This window comes from Pogona vitticeps, chromosome 3 (genome assembly GCF_051106095.1).
Source record: "Pogona vitticeps strain Pit_001003342236 chromosome 3, PviZW2.1, whole genome shotgun sequence".
Taxonomy (NCBI): Eukaryota; Metazoa; Chordata; class Lepidosauria; order Squamata; family Agamidae; genus Pogona; species Pogona vitticeps.
In genome coordinates this window covers 229,972,500-229,986,110 of record NC_135785.1, presented here as the reverse complement: position 1 = coordinate 229,986,110, position 13,611 = coordinate 229,972,500, and the positions used below count along the sequence as shown (strand labels likewise).

The following is a 13,611-nucleotide window of genomic DNA, read 5'->3' as shown; positions in this document are numbered from 1 at the left end:
TCAATTGTGGGGTTCCACAGGGGTCAATCATCTCATTAATGTTATTTAATATGTATATGAGGCCGCTGGGTGACGTTATCTGGAGTTGTGGGGCCCGGTGTCATCAGTACCCTGATATCCAGCTCTATCTCTCCTTTCTTCTAACTGCAGTGAATGCTGTTCCAACCCTTGAACACTGCTTGGGGATCGTTCTGGAGTGGATAAGGGCAAATGGACTGTGGGTGAATCTGGACAAGATGAAAATCTTGCATGTGGGCGGCCCTGGAGTCAGTGGGTTGGGGAATTCTCTTTCCTTCGGGGGAGTGACTCTTCCCACGAAGAGTAAGGTTCGCAGCTTGGGCATCTGCCTGGACCGAGATCTCACCATGGAAACCCAGGTGGCATCTGTGGTCCGGGCAGCCCATTTCCATCTTCAGAGGATTGACCAGCTGCATTCCTATCTAGATGTGGGGGCACTCACAAAGCTGATTCATGCCCTCATAATCTAAAGAATAGACCACTGCTGTGCTCTATGTGGGGCTACCCTTGAGGCGGATGCAGAGACTTCAACTGGTCCAAAATTCGGCGTAATAACTGGGGTGAAGAAATTTCAGCACATCTCCCCCACTCTGGCCACCCTTCATTGGCTACCGGTTCATTTCTGCATCAACTTCAAGATTATGATGATAACATTCAAAGCCCTAAACAATTTAGGACCTCAGCACCTATCATAACACCTGCTCCCAGGCAGATCTGTCCGCAATACCCGTTCACAGGCAGGGCAGTTGAGGGCCTTGACTCCAAAGGAGGCCCAGAGGGAAAGAACAAGAAACCGGGCCTTCTTAGCTGTTGCTCCCCACCTATGGAACAACCTACCCATTGAGATCCTCCTGGCACCCTTGCTGGATGGGTTTAAATGAGTACTGTACTGAAGACTTTGCTCTTCCATTAGGCTTTCCTGGAGCATTAAGATCTTGGCCTCCCTTTTACCATCCTTTTTGTCATCTCCATCACCCTTTTTCCACCTTTATTGCTGTCTGTTTTATTTAACCTTATTTGACTTATATTAATTAATTTATTTTTATCGTGTTTTAATATTGTTGTTTATACTGTTGTTAGCTGCCCAGAATGGCCTGGTTGCCAGATGGTGTGAGGTACAAATTCAATAAATAAATAAATAAATAACCTTGAGCTGCCTATCTGAGCCCATTGAAATCAAACTCCAGTTGTGAGCAGAGTATTGACTGCAGTACAGCAGTTTAACCACTGTACAATGAGGCTTCTTGATAAACAGTAATACCTGTTTTGAAAATATACTGGCTGAGATTACACTTCATTGCTGTGCCACCTGTAAAGTATAGCAAACTTTTATGATCATTGGGTGGCAGTCTTGGTCCATGAAAATGAAACCATGCTCAGTTCTTTTATTATTGCACTTTAAAGAGGTCTAAAACCAGGACATGGACAAATGTATATATTTTAAAGATAAGGTGTAAAATCTGGATGCTGCATCTCAGGCACTGAATGTATGGACTTGGCTTTGGCTACATCAGCAAGGAGAAACATTTTAAAACTGCATACAGCCTAATCCTAGGTCAAATCAAGCCTGAACTATCTCTGGATGCAAGAATGTTGAAACTGGTTGTCCTATTTTGAGCACATCATGAGAAGGCAAGATTCTTTGTAAAAGACAATAATGCTGGAAAAGGTTAAAAGACAACAGAAGAAGAAGACCAAGTAAGATGTGGATCAGCTCTCTAAAGGAAGTCACCTTCTTGAGTTTGCAAGAGCTGAGCAGGGATCTTGAGGATGTGACATTTTGAAAATTGCTCATCTATGGGTTTGCCATAAGACAGCACATGTCAACCACAGCCTATTCCAGTGTGGACTTACTCACTGGTGAATAACATGTATGTTCTCCATATGTATATTCTTCTAATTTTAGGCCTTTCTTACTTTTCAAGTTGAATCCAAAGGGAACATAATGTAAGAAATGGAAAATAAAAAAAAAATTATGTGCATGAACCTGTAGGGAAAATTCCACATCAAACTATCTAGGACTCTCCTCTGTACTCATAAGCCACATCCAGCAGTTTGTCATGATAGCTGTACAAACATAATGACCTGTGTGCCCACTTTTCCATGTCACTCCCCTTTGTCTTTAGGATATAGATAAACTTCTATAAATGACAGGCAGAATATCAACAAATTAAGCCTTATTTAGAACTTCAGCAATATCTTATATTTTTGTTCATTATTCATTTTACATTCTTTCATCTTTTATTTTTATTCATTATTCAAAGCATAAAATTCTTGCTGGATAAACAGGCAACCTTAGGCACACACACCTCTTGCTTTTGTTAGTCCTAACTAGAATAAATAGGACTTACACAACTGTTGATTTAACAAGTCTGTACATATTCCAGAACTAGAAGAATTCATTATTTCTATATTAGGGATTGGGTGAGCCAAGTGTGGTTTAGGGGAACCATGTACTGTATTATAATCCGATGCTGATACGTATTTTGAATTGAGAGGAGGTCAAAAGCTTTGTATGAGCCGGTGTTACAGTTACCATTAATGTGTTATAGTAACATTGTAGGTTAGAGTGAGGCTGGTTTTGAATTTCCAGCCAAAATAAATACAAGAGCTGCAGTAAAGACACCAGACTATTTGTGTCTTCAGATTAAATGCAGCACTCGGTTGTACATGAAAACCTTGTAAACCCGACATGCAGCTTTGGAAAACAAGGGTGGGCGACGCTATAGCAGGCTACTGAAATCAGGCGCTAACTTTTAACGCCGCCAGGAGTCCTTAACACACACACGCACGCACTTTTCCATACAAAATTAATTGAGAAGGTGCGCAAACTTCTTTTGTTCCTGCTACTTTCTGTGTTGCAGGAAAGGTGGGCGGGGGTGTTGCTTAATCGCAGCGGCATGCCAAATTCCCAGAGAGCTACATAACAGACAAACAGAATAAAACACAAACAACAACCTTGGGGCACCTTAAAATCTCACTGCTGCCTGCAGAGTTTTCAGAGGAAACTGAGTTGGTTAAAAAAAAAGGTCCGAAATATACTCAGAAGCAGGTGATCCTCTATCTTTTATGCATTGCTCTATGAATGATCGTCCGAGCGGCTGTTGTGCTTTACGGCCCCATGCAGCAGATGAGAGCGAGTTGCGACGTAAGAAGATTGGGAATCCAGGCCATGCTTTACGGCAAGGCGGCGAGGCACGTCAACAGCCATGGCGGAGGGGGAGGAAGCGTCTCCGGCGAACAGCTGGTGAGTTGGACCATCTGCGGCTTAACCGGTGGTTTGAGAGGGGTAGAGAATGCGCGTTTGTGGCAACGTGATGTCGCCTCTCACAGGCAGCCTTGGGCGGCTATCGGTCCTGCTGTGGCCGGCTCCATTTCCTCCCCAGGTGGTCTCTCTCTAGACGAGACCCCCCCCTCCCGACGGATTGCTATGACTGGAGCGGCTGCCATTTACTCCAGATAACATAATACTGTATAGGGAGTTTGCTCTTGTCACGGAACCTCTGACGCTTCGCCAGAGACGATTTCTGGATACGTGAGTGGGAATTGTTTCCTAAAGAGTTCTCCATTCATCCCACTGGCGCGTGTTTTTCTTGTATATTCCCAAGTAAATGGGGGGAGCCAAAGGTGCCAAGGCTGCCAGTGAATCTGAAAGCGAAGGAAGCCCTGCTGTATATTTCCAGGAGAGCTACTTTTTCATGAACTATAAGAGAGAGGAGGGGATTCTACCCACAGAGCTTCGTGGCTGAGTGCCAGTGTGAACCTCCGTCTCCCTAGTCCTGTTCCAGCCCTCTGTCCTCCAGCTATTTCCAACCAGCTGCCCTCCAGCTATTCACGCCCCCCCCCCCAATTCCCTAGATTCCTGATCATTGACCAAGTTAGCTGAGGCTGGTGGATTGATGTCCAGACCATCTGGAGGGCATCAGGTTGTGCTACACTAGGCTTCCAATAATGAACGGACAGGGTATGAACATTAAAATGAATGTTGCTGAATTTTTATCGTATGAAATGAAGATTATGGTAAAACACTGTATTCTGAGTTTGTATTCAAACTTGTCCTAATCTTATCTCTTAATGAAGTGTTGTGGATGTACAAGTGAGAGCTGTAAGGAAATTACAAATATTGTGTGATACGCTGATGGAAGGAAGCATTTGGGGTTTACTATAATGTAAGCAAAGGCTGTTTATTGAGTACCAAAGGTCACTGTAATGTTGGAGGTGTCTGGCTGTTAAGATGGAAAATCTAGAAGGTCAAACTCCAGTATTTATAGTCTTTCTATATCTTCTTCATCATAAATTCTCTCTGGTTTAATTAGGCACAAAATATTTAAGACTTTGATCTATGCAGAGGAACTGAGATCAGCTGTAATTTTTTTTAGGGTTATAGACTCAAATTTTTGTAAACACCTTTATGTTTGGGGTAAATGTAACAGATAGATTCTTTTGAATAAAGTTTTAACATGTGCATCTCAAGACAATATGTGCTTGAGAAGTATTCAGACATAAGAATTTTCTGTGGAATATGTTGGGCAGGAGATGCAAAGAAGAACCACAACCCTTGTTTCAATATTGAAAGTTTGATTTTAGCATAATCTCTTTTATTTTCTTTTTTCCTGTTATTCTTCTCTTTTCTTTTCCTTTTTGCACACTAGTCTTAGGTATGCCTGGCCACAAAGTAACTATATATAGGCAGATACTGGAAATAAGTGATCTAATTCTGATGCACTTATGCCAAAACATCAGTCTTTTTCCACATACAATTTCCATATGATTAAAGAGAAGGTCAGAGTACTTCAACCTTTCACATTTAAAATAAGCATGAAATTAACGTGATCTGTTTTTTAAGAGAAAGTATGTAGTATTTAGGAATCTACTCCATGTAAAATATTAAAATATCTGGATTCTAACAGCAGGCTCTCAGGGCTAGGTTCATGACTGAACAAATGAGATTAATCTGATTGTCTCTGCAAAGAAGTAAGTCTTTTAAAATCATGTTATGTTTCTGCATTTCTTTGTTAATGTAGCCAGTCATGCAGAGAATTCTGTCTGCAGGGCAGTCTGCCATCATTTTTTCTTGCACCGTTGTTATTCTTGGACTTTGTAACAATAACTTAAAAATAAGTGAAACATTGAAGTGGTATTTAACAAATTTTTTAAAAAATATAAAAAGAAATAGTGTGAGAAAAGAGAAAGTAGGAAAAAATAATTCTGATACTGCCACTGAACAAAATTGTTAATAGAAGGTTAATGAAGAATATTTCTCTTGTCTCTGTACAACATGTACTCCAACTCTGCAAAGTTGTGTTAAGTTATCAGGGATAGAGAAGATTACAGGACCTGAGAATTATAAATTGATACAATCTGAAATTTAAAACCTCATTCAGGAAAACACCGCAAACTACACAATAACAGTAATAGTAACACTTAGCATTTGTATAGGATTGCACTCTAAATGCTACACAAGTCTCTTTTTTTCCAGTCAGTAGTATTACACCATATAGTTCATGCAGGAGTGAGATTTAAACTATGGACTTCCTGATCTATAACTCAGTTTTTAATATGTGGTGTTGAGTTTTGTTTAGAGCTGGAGCACCTAATAATGCTGATAAATGGCTATTCCCATAATTCCCTTCTCTTAGCCACGCTGGCAGGGATTGATGGGAATTGGAGCACAGTAATCTTGGAAGAAATCATACATTCCCTAAATTCTCTGCAGATGTTAGTAAGGGACTGAATACAATAGCTGAGATTAGACTAGACTCACTTCATCAGTGAGACTTGCATATCGGCTGACCAAAGTCTCATTGTTTAAGGAATCTAATCTGGTCTAGTAACCAGATACAGGCCAAAGAATTGTTATGTTAAATAAGATGGTTGATTTGTGTTGTAGTCTAGATTATAGAACAGCAGAAGAGCACTAGTGTGGAGAAGCTTTAGTGTGTGAATACTGAGCAATTCTTTGTGTCACTTTGGCTTTATGATAGTGTTATTTTTAATTGCTTAGTTAGAATGTATTACCTTTAACAGAGAACCAGAACTTCTGGCTGCCAGCACCAAATGCAACACCAATTATGTGTAGTACGTGGGCTCTTGTTAGACTTGTCAGAATCTCAGCATTCTTAAAATGCAGTGATAACATTTATGGGTATTTTATTAGTAAGATTCAATGTCATATTTCTTTCATCTGGTATGCAATATAGCACACCCAATCAGAATGCATGGATCTTTATACAGTATATTATACAACCAAAAGAGTATGATCCACAAAGGATGAAAATATCAGTCTTTTGAAACCATACTATTTCAGAGGTACAACCTTTAAAAAAAAATACACTTTTGGACAAAAGTACCCTAGCTTTGAGAGAGGTGAAAGAACTCCATGAGGAATAAGCGGGCTCAGTGGACATCGAAAGCAAGCCAATTGTTGTGGGGAGAATGATAAAAAAGAGGAAGAGAGAGGAATAAAGAATTCTTGAGAAGGGCTTGAACAGCTGGCTAGACCCTGCTTGCAATATATAAAAGATGCTTGGATCTTGTTCATTAACCTGTGGGTAAAACCACTGAAGAACTTCAAAAACAACCAGGCTTCTTAAACTGTTCATAGTCTGAGTTACTATAATGATGAGAAAGCTCCAAAAACAAAACAAACTTCCTGTAGCATTAGCCAGCAGCCTTGAAGAGAGCAGGCCAGAAAGCAAATGGCATGGAAGGGTATGGTAGTTCCCCATTTACTGGCTTGAATCAGCCTCACATGAGAAATGCAGAAGTTCAATATTGCTGGGGGAAAATAAGAACTGAATAAGCCATACATGAAAGAACAGAGATGAGAGAGCAAGCTTCACCAGTTCTCACATTGCAATTTCCAGTGATAGCTAGGAAACCTCCAGAACATTACATGTAAACTTAAAAAGTAATACAGTACAGTACAGGGCCGGACTGGGACCAAAAATCGGCCCTGGCATTTAGAGCACACAGGCCCACCGGCTGTGGTGACACCTGCCGCTTCCTCCGAATCCCTCCCGGGAATGGCCCGGGGACCATGGGGCGGTGGCGGGGAGCGGGGGGCGGCGGGAGGGGGTCGCATGGATCGCCGGCTTGCCAGAGGCGGGGAGGGGAGGGGGGGTCTTTGCTAAGGCCGAGAGTCTCCAGCCGCCCCCGAGAGCCGGGCAAGGGGCCGCTCGCTCAGCGGTGCGTCGGGGTCCCGCGGATGCCTCGGCCGACGCCGCCAGCAGTCCCGCGGGCCAGGGCTCCGGGCGAGCGGGGCGGATGCGGCCCCCCCGGGCCGGGCCTCGGAGGGAGGGGTGGCAGCTCCTCAGCGGAGAAAGAGCCCGGCGCAACAGACCGGCGGTGGCGGCGGCAGTTCTCGCGCTCTCCGGGTGGAGGGGAAAGGGAGCACGGGGGCCCGCCGCCGCCTCGCCCCCTCCTCTGCCGCCCCCTCCCGAGGAGGAAAAGGTGCAGGGCTGCGGGGGAGGGGGGGAAGGGTGCTGGGCCCTGCCCGGTCCTCCGCCGACGCCCCTCGGCCGTCCTTGCCCGACGGCGCCAGGCAGGCAGGCAGGCAGGCAGCGGGCCCGGTGGCAGCGGCGGCAGAGCCCGGCCCTGGTCTTCCTCCAGCGGGCGGCGGGAGGAGAGGGAGGGGGCTCAGGGGCAGGGGTGAGGGGGGGAGCGGGAGGGGGGCCCGCCCTCTTCCGGAGGGGGGGGGCGCTCAGAACCGGGCGGGAGGGTCTTCTTCCGTCAGCGGGGCCGGCCGCCGGGAGGCGCTGCTGCAGCTTCCCCGGGGGAGGGTCAGCCGGCCAGCCGAGCGGAGGAAGCCAGGCGCCCGGTGGCAGCGGCAGAAGAGCAGCGGGGGGGAGGCCGCGAGGCAGGAACTGCCCGTTCTGACCATCGGCCGTTCTGGCATTTGCCAGAACGGCCAGATGGCCAGTCCGGCCCTGGTACAGTATATAAATTATACTTTAAAAGTAAAGTTTGTATGTCAGGATTGTTCACAGACTCCTTCACCCCCCTTTTTTTTTAACTTTGAGGATAATGATTTCGTACTTTATTGTAACCAGCTCAAAGAATACTTTGTTATTTGAGGTAGGGCAGTAACTGCTACAAGCATAAGAATAAAATGTTTCCAAATAATACAAATAATAGCTGAAGTCCTATTACACAGTTACACAAACAATGTAATTTTAGAGGTGAATTGCCTTAAGTTAAGAAATCTCTATAAACCTTATCTGTTGCATGCCAAGTTTTTCCACTTAGAGGGGGATGGGTAGCATTGGTGTACAAGAACTCTATCCATGTTAAACCTCTGCACTATCGAGCCCTTGTCTGGAGTGTTTACATTTGACCATGGGGCTTAGGGATAGACTCAGGATAGTGCTGGTGTACTGCTTTCCCCGCAACGCAGCACTCTTCGTGTCAGGACTGAACAAGTTAATCTCAGTTGTGGTGCTGAGATCACCTAGACTACTGATAGTCAGGGACTTTAATATCCATGCCAAGTCTGAGCTTTGGGGTGTGGTCCTGGAGATCATGGAAGTCATGGCCTCCATGAACGTATCTCAGTACTGTAGGTTACCAGCCCCACACATATTGCAAGTCACACTCTAGGTCTGATGTTCTCAATAGCAGGTGGAGAATGGTCTGAGGGTGGAAAATATCAGCCTCCTCTCACTTTCATGGACAGACCACTTCTGGCTTAAATAAAGCCTATTGAGTCCATCTTGCCACCCACCACCACCACCACCACGGGAAGATTCGACCTATTAAAATGGTCCACCCTTGGAGGCTTCTAAATCCAAATAGGTTCAATAAGGCCTTGGGATGATATCTACTGGATTTGGCTGGTGATCTTGTTGATGCCCAGGATATCAGGTGGTATACCGAAGTGGACCGGGCTGTTGACATAGTCACTCCCAAACACTCTCTCTGCTTCAGATCTCGACCTTCTCTCTGGTTCAAGCTATGACGTTATTGAGGAGATGTCTAGAGAATAAGTGAAGGAAAGACCAATCAGACTCTTAACTTTGCAGCTGTTAAATCTTTGACCAGGAGGCATCTTCTTAGGCATCCTTCAGTCTCGATAGACTATGGTAACATGCTGTGAGCTGGAGTGTCCTCTCCAGAACATGAAGCCTGGGTATGGCAGTGCCCTAAAATCAGCCAGAAGAACTTTTAACATCAGAATCATTACTGAGGCCATGAACCAATAAGCTGAAACTTATTGGGTGCTCTGTGATTCAACTCTGGTCAGCCCCAGCCTCATCCTGGTGATTTCACCAGTAATCAATTTGCTGCCCATTTTAAATAAAAAATCAATGCAATTCAACTGGATCTTGCCCCAACAACCAGCTTGGTTGATCCTGTGGAAAACCCTGGAGCATCTTTAGGGCAGTGATATTGGAGGACATCTCCAGGGCACTGGTTCGCTGCAGGCTGACTGCTTCCCTACTTGATCCTTGCCCTGCTTGACTTATAAAAGCTGCCAATGATGTTGCTTCAGAATGGATCATTAACATCATGAGCTCCTCCCTGAGGGAGGTTTGCCTCCCCTCACAGGTACTGTTATTCGACCCATCCTAAAGTGACCAAGTTTGGTGACTGATAGGAAGAATATTGCCTTGATCTATTCCATTTTGTATTCAGGCCATGTCGCAGGACTGAGACAGCTTTGATCACACTGCAAGATGATCTGCTATGGAAAGCTGACAGGGGAGCTCACACCCAGTTAGTTCTTCTGGATCTTTCAGTGGCTTTTGATACCATTGACCACAGTATCCTCCTGGATAGGCTCTCAGACATGGAGTTTGGTGTTAGGCTGGCTCCAGTCCTTCCTAGAGGGCCAAGCCAAGAGATTGCCACTTAAGGATGAGTTGCCAGCTCCTTGGACCCTTGATTGTGGTGTTCTGTAGGGATCGTCCATCTCCCCAATCCTTTCAACTTCTTTGTGAAGCCACTGGGGGAGGTTGTCCAGAGATATGGAGAATAGTATCAGTATGCTGATGATACACAACTCTGTCTGTCCTTTTCCACTTCTGCAGTGGATGCTGTCTGGATGTTGGAGCTGTGCCTGACTGAAGTTGAACCCTGATAAGACATAGATCATCTTCCGGAGAGGTCCTGTTCCTCTGATGGGTTGGGAGACACTCTCTCTAAGCTGGATGGTATTGACCTCCTGCTCAGGAATCAAGTCCAGAAATTGGGAGTAATCCTGGATTCTCAGGTGGCAGCTGTGTCCAGGTTAGCCTTGAACCAACTGAGGCATATTGCCCAGCTCTGCCCCTTGCCTGACAAGGGTGCCCTCAGAATGTTAGTGCATGCATTAGTGATCTCCAGGGCTGACGATTGCAGTGCTTGACATGGATATTGCAGCAGGTCCAAAATGTGGCAGTTAGGCTTGTCGCAGGTATGAGCAGCTTTGATCACATCTCACTTGCACTGTCTTTCAGTTGCATCCCAGATCAAATTCAAAGTATTCATGTTCACCTGTAAAGCTCTTGGCAGTTTGGCACTATGTTACTTAGTGGTACATCTCTCCCCAAAGTCTTCTGCCCATATCACCAGATCTTCACAGGCCACGCTCCTTCAAGTAGCCAAGCTGAAGGAGGCCAGACACTCTGCCAAGAGTCCAGGCCTTCTCAGTGGTGGCACCAACTCTGTGAAACCATTTTCTGACAGAGCTACACCTGGCTCCCTCCCTCTCTAATTTTAGGAGGCTGCTGAAGACTCACCTCTTCCAGGAAACTTTTAATGGCAGCTTCCCCTGATCTTGCTAATCTTTTATTGATGTCCAGTTTTACTGCACCATCTGGGTTTACACCTTTGTCTGTTTTTTATTCGTTTGTTGTTTGCCTATTATGATTGATTATGGCATTTTGCTTTTTATCTTGGTTTTTATATACCCCAACTCAGAATAATGGGAGGGAGGGATCAGATAACATCTATTGAGATTTCATAATCTATGGAAATTTGTTCCAAAACTTACACTGTTTGCAAAACTGCCCAGCAGAATTTCAGCCAATAATGGCTGTGTGTTTGCTAACTACAGTGCTGCTGCGTTTCACCTCCAGTTGTATGATTTTTAAGAATGAGCAAGTTTATCACCATAATTGATAGATTTTAAAGTAAATGGCAGCTGCTTGGTGTACACATTCTCAGTAAGACTCTTAACCTAAAAGTCAGAGTATAATTTGGTTAACTGTTGTGTATGTGGATTATTTGAAGAATACATGAGTATTAGTTTGAAGATTCTTAGAATTAGGTGGCACTTTATTAAGGAGTCTGTGGTGAATATGGTCATAGGCCATGTAAATATTTTACAAAATTGCTGTCATTAAGAGCAGCAGTCTATGTGGAATTCAATTATTTAATGTTCCAGTTGGATCATCAAAGAGTTATTTTGAAATATTTGGTGATTATGCTCATTATGGTAAAAGCAGTAGATTATTTGTGACTCAGCTGAAGGTAGTAAATATATCTCGATATGAAAGTAGGGGGAATTATAGCAAGAGAAGCAAGATAATGTTGTTTCTGTCCTGTATATTAGCTGTTCAACTGTCTTTGGTTTTCCTACTGTTTTCCTCCCTGTTTGTTTCTATGTGTCTTCAATTAACAGGAAAACAGTAATAATAATTTCTAGTCTCTGTGCACCAGTTTCTATTGTAATTCAAGCTGTCGTTATGGTATATATACTTTTTCATTCACTAGAAGTTATTGCTTTTTGTAACTATAGTACTTTTTATTGCATACAGTACTTGCTTTTGTAAGTGGGTAGGCATACCTGGGAATTTTTCTGTGTACACCAGACATGCCTTAAAAGCAAATTGATAACATTAATCTATGTATAATGTGTAATGAATTTTTATACAATCCATTTCTTTCTGAGAGGAAGAATCCTAACATGATCTTTGAATACCAATTTCTGATTTGGCCATTTTTTTTTTGGAAGTAACATTCTAGAACATGATTCAAATATTGTATTCATTGGATCAATGAACTCAAATTCAGAAAACACCTGATGAAAGTGGTAAAATTAATTTCTGAAGTTATGTTTTAGTTGTGGATTTGGAAAGATAAATTATGGTTACCTTAGAATCCCCCTAAATGACATTCACATTGACACATTGTAATGAGGGATCACATTCTTTTCATCACATTTGTACAGACTAAAATCAGGTATGAACAATATCCTTATAGCACAATCTTGACCTTATCTACTCAAAAGTAAGTCTTAAGGGATCGTATGCTTGTCTGTTTAGAAGAAAGAGAAGAAAGAAGTAGGCTAGAATCATATTCACCGATGCAATCACACAAGTGTTCTCTCCCATTGGCAGGGTACAACTCTATATGTGCCTCTCTTGTGAAAATGAGCACATAAAGGACCACCTTCTGAAAAAGTGCAGGATTGCACTTATATACATAGTTCTTTTCAACTGGATTTGCAATCATTGTCTCCTACCAGCTAGAAATGCTTGGTTCATATTTTCAATGAATGTGCAGGTTTATACTGTAATCGTCTAATCTTAAAACTGAAGAGCTGGAAGGGACCCTATAAATCACTGGTTCTTAACCTTGGGTTACTCAGGAGTTTTGGACTGCAACTCCCAGAAGCCTTCACCACCAGCTGTCCTGACTGGGGTTTCTGGGAGTTGCAGTTCAAGCCCAGTCCCTGTCAGGGAGGCATAATGGGGGATAGAACTCCCAACCTCTGGTTCCACAGCCAGATAGCAAACCACTGAGTTATGAATGTCAGGTGGCAGTTTTTAAGAATATGAATCACTGTAAGAGGCCTGTTAAAATCATCATTGTTAAAATGGTGTACTGAAACAACTTATGTAATCATATCTACTGTAGTGCATCCATTATGGTCTGGTTCTTATTAATTGATATGACTTTCTGAACAGACTTCCACAATAAAGGTATCCATGTAATACATTGTGACCAAGCAACATGTTAAAATTAATGTGGTACTCAATTTTAAGGATGATCTCTTTAACTTCTGTGAAATTTGTAAATTCTGTTCTTTTAAACTGTGTTTTAATAATCCTCTGGAATGATTTTTTTTCAGCATCATTGTATCCCTCATTCATAGGCATCCTTCAGTCTCGAGAGACTATGGTATTGTGCTCTGTATCAAGGTCTTGGAACAGCGTCTAGTGTGGCTGAGGAGGCCAATTTGAGAGTGACAATCCCTTCCACACTTAGGACAAATACAATCTGTACCCCGTCTAGCTCCCTGATTTTGCTGCTTTCGTGACTGCCTCTTTGCCTCAGCCTGCTGGGTGAGGGTCTCTTCAAACTGGGAGAGGCCGTGATGCACCGCATGCCACCAGGCTGAACGCTCCGATGTCAGGGTTTCCCATCTGTTGAGATCCATTTCCAAGGCCTTCAAATCCTGCTTGCAGATATCCTTGTATCGCAGCTGTGGTCTCCCTCTGGGGCGATTTCCCTGCACTAGTTTTCCATACAGGAGATCCTTTGGAATCCGACCATCAGCCATTCTCACAACATGCCCGAGCCAGCGTAGGCGTCTCTGTTTCAGTAGTGTATACATGCTAGAAATTCCAGCTCGATCTAGGACTACTCTATTTGGAACTTTGTCCTGCC

General features: G+C 43.6%; 1 protein-coding gene across 2 annotated transcripts in view; it reads left to right on the top strand.

Annotated features, from left to right (window-relative positions):
* The first annotated feature begins 3,137 nt into the window (after nt 1-3,137).
* TBC1D23 (TBC1 domain family member 23) overlaps nt 3,138-13,611 on the top strand; it is a 51,501-nt gene continuing 41,027 nt past the window's right edge. For both annotated transcript variants that reach the window (XM_072993863.2, XM_072993862.2), the window contains exon 1: nt 3,138-3,265. In XM_072993863.2, coding sequence (XP_072849964.2) covers nt 3,228-3,265 — 38 coding nt within the window. In that variant the 5' untranslated portion in view covers nt 3,138-3,227. The remainder of the gene's footprint in view (nt 3,266-13,611) is intronic.